The 2,720-nt window shown below is 42.0% G+C and overlaps 1 protein-coding gene across 1 annotated transcript; it reads left to right on the top strand.

The window, feature by feature from the left end:
- The first annotated feature begins 1,555 nt into the window (after nt 1-1,555).
- LOC147514762 (glycine-rich RNA-binding protein GRP1A-like) lies at nt 1,556-2,720 on the top strand. The gene is made up of 2 exons (XM_086585070.1): nt 1,556-1,782; nt 2,068-2,720. The coding sequence occupies exons 1-2, from the start codon at nt 1,669-1,671 to the stop codon at nt 2,488-2,490; spliced, it is 537 nt and encodes a 178-aa protein (XP_086441196.1). The 5' UTR covers nt 1,556-1,668; the 3' UTR covers nt 2,491-2,720.

Below are 2,720 nucleotides of genomic sequence, written 5' to 3' on the forward strand. Positions count from 1 at the left end.
CATCCTCTCCAATCATGTGAATCTCCAGATCGGCCACGTTTATGTTATACCTCAATCTCAGGTCCCCAAAACTACTAACAACCAACTTATCTACAACCCTAAGAGGCATACCACAGAACTCTCATCAATCTCTACAACATACTTTGAACTCTCCTCCTCCACAGAACTCTCACCTCTCACCGACTCCACAATGACCTCTTCCGAACATCCAAATAACAAATATACTATACAAAAACCAACGACACAAATTCAGAGAGAAAGGTAGAAACTAACCTGGGGAATTCAAGAATGGAGAAAAACGGATGAGCAAAATCTTCTCCTTCTTCACAAACACTTCTTATACAATCCAACGACCCAGTTCCCCAAGCAATGTGAAATAATTACACACAATCCCTAGACGACACGTTGGTGAAACCAAATAGTCAAATTTTTCTCACTCCCACAAAATCCGAAGCGGTTCCACATTTTTGAAAATTTTACAACTAACCGTCCACGTGCCAATTAATACTCTTACCAGATCGCTTCATCATCAGAAAACAACGAACCGACCTAGTAAGGAGGGGTTGTACGTGTGAGGTATTATTAATATACTCAGGCATATTATTCACGTGTCTCGCACGAGCCAGACGATCTCTTATCAGTTCGCCACATTTTAAACCGATCCCTCATGGGTCACAACCTCGTTTCGTAGGTCGGGTTGCCGATCAAGTATATACTCTCGAACTAATAGATTCACGTATACTTATAACGACAAGTAACGCTCAATCACAGCTGCATCCTTCAAAGCCACAACTCCATAAGTGCTCATTAATGAGCCCTCATAACTCGCCATCAAAGCTCAGTCAATTCCCCCATAAGGAAGAATTGACCTGACGTAGGAGAAAAGGAAGGACGAATACTTCAACTTTAAAAGAGGAAGAGAAACTACATCTGACTTGATTCAAATGGCACCAAAGAACTTGATACATAGGCAGCTCGGATCTATCGCGAGTTTAGTCAAATCTACACCAAACCCCCATTCTCCTCTATTCTCTCAAATTGTAAGGCTTTACACAAATCCAACCTTTACAATGTTTTATACATTTTTTTTTTTCGAGTTTGACTTGAATTGTAAGGTTTTACACAAATCCAACCTTTACAATGTTTTATGCATTTTTTTTTTCGAGTTTGAGTTCAAACGAGCATAACTGAGCTTGAGTTTGAGCTTGAATTCTAGTTCGAGCTCGTAGTGCAAAATGAGTCGAGCTTGAGCCCCATATTAAACTCGAAGTCAACTTCGACAACAAGTGCAAGTCGAGCTTGAGCATGACAAAACTCGATTCGGGTAGGTACCCCAAGATGTTACACATATGAAAATGGTAAAGTAGTAAAATCACGCAATCCAAAAGGACAACCTGGTAAATACAAAACGAAGATATTTTCTCTCTTCGGAATACAAAATAATATCGTCCTCCAAGTCTAGCAGTCTGCAAACTCTATCCCAATCTACACCCACGTGACATTGGGCCCACACACCTAACCCTTATTCCCAGAACCGACTAACAGCCCATCTATAAATCTAGGGTTCCACACCTCACATTCTCTCGTATATTCAGAGGCGTGTCGGCCTCGTTCCTTTAATTCTCTGTTTCTTGGTTTTCCTGTTTATTATACAATATATCAATCAATATGGCTTCTGCAGATGTTGAATACCGTTGTTTCGTTGGTGGGCTTGCATGGGCTACTGATGATGTTTCTCTCGAAAAAGCTTTCAGTGTTTATGGCGACATTCTTGAATCTAAGGTCTGTTTTGGGTTATATGGATCCGGATCTGAATCTGAATCGGATCGGGATTACGGTTTCTTGATCTTGGATTTCTGTTTCTGTTAACTACTGTTACTCTCTGTGTGTGTTACTGTTCTTATAAATTGATCTTGAACTGTTAAACGGTATGTCTAATTCTTTTCTTGTAACAGTGACCCAAGATTCAGATCTGATTTTATTGTTAGTTTGAAATTTTGGTTTTGATTTCGATGACGATGACGATGATGGTTTCTGATTGAGATTCTTTTTTTTTTGTCTGGATAGATTATTAGCGACCGTGAGACTGGAAGATCGAGGGGATTTGGATTTGTCACGTTCTCGAGTGAGCAAGCAATGAGGGAAGCTATTGAGAACATGAATGGACAAGAGCTGGATGGGAGAAATATTACTGTCAATGAAGCTCAGTCTAGAGGTAGCGGTGGTGGAGGAGGCGGCCGTCGTGAAGGCGGCGGTGGTGGATATGGAGGTGGCGGTGGTTATGGAGGTGGCGGTGGCGGTGGATATGGCCGACGTGATGGAGGTGGTGGCGGTGGATACAGTCGTGGTGGAGGCGGTGGTGGTTATGGAGGTGGATACAGCCGTGGTGGATATGGCGGAGGTGGTGGTGGTGGTGACCGAGGATATGGCGGAGGTGGTGGATCCCGTTACTCCAGGGGTGGTGACTCTGATGGTAATTGGAGGAGTTAAATTATATCGTTGGTGTTTTTAGGTTCTGGTTATGTTGGGTCTTGGTTCTATGTTCGTTCGGTTCTGGTTCTGGTTATGTTTGAGTCTTGTCCATGGACTATAAGGTTTTTGACCTCTGGTTCTCTATGTTAGTTTTAGTTTGGTTATGGTTCGCTCGTGTGTTTGATTGTTCTCTATGTTCTCATGTCATCAAATTTAAAATGAGGAAGAAAAGAGTTTGTTTAGTCAAA

The sequence above is a fragment of the Coptis chinensis genome, chromosome 2, assembly GCF_015680905.1.
Source record: "Coptis chinensis isolate HL-2020 chromosome 2, ASM1568090v1, whole genome shotgun sequence".
In the NCBI taxonomy this organism is placed as follows: Eukaryota; Viridiplantae; Streptophyta; class Magnoliopsida; order Ranunculales; family Ranunculaceae; genus Coptis; species Coptis chinensis.

What these genes read in the sequence shown, in the direction of transcription:
- LOC147514762 (XM_086585070.1), top strand. Translation starts at nt 1,669, where the DNA reads ATGGCTTCTGCAGATGTTGAATACCGTTGTTTCGTTGGTGGGCTTGCA. An exon ending in GCGACATTCTTGAATCTAAG is followed by an intron (nt 1,783 to 2,067) that starts GTCTGTTTTGGG and finishes TTGTCTGGATAG; the next exon opens with ATTATTAGCGACCGTGAGAC.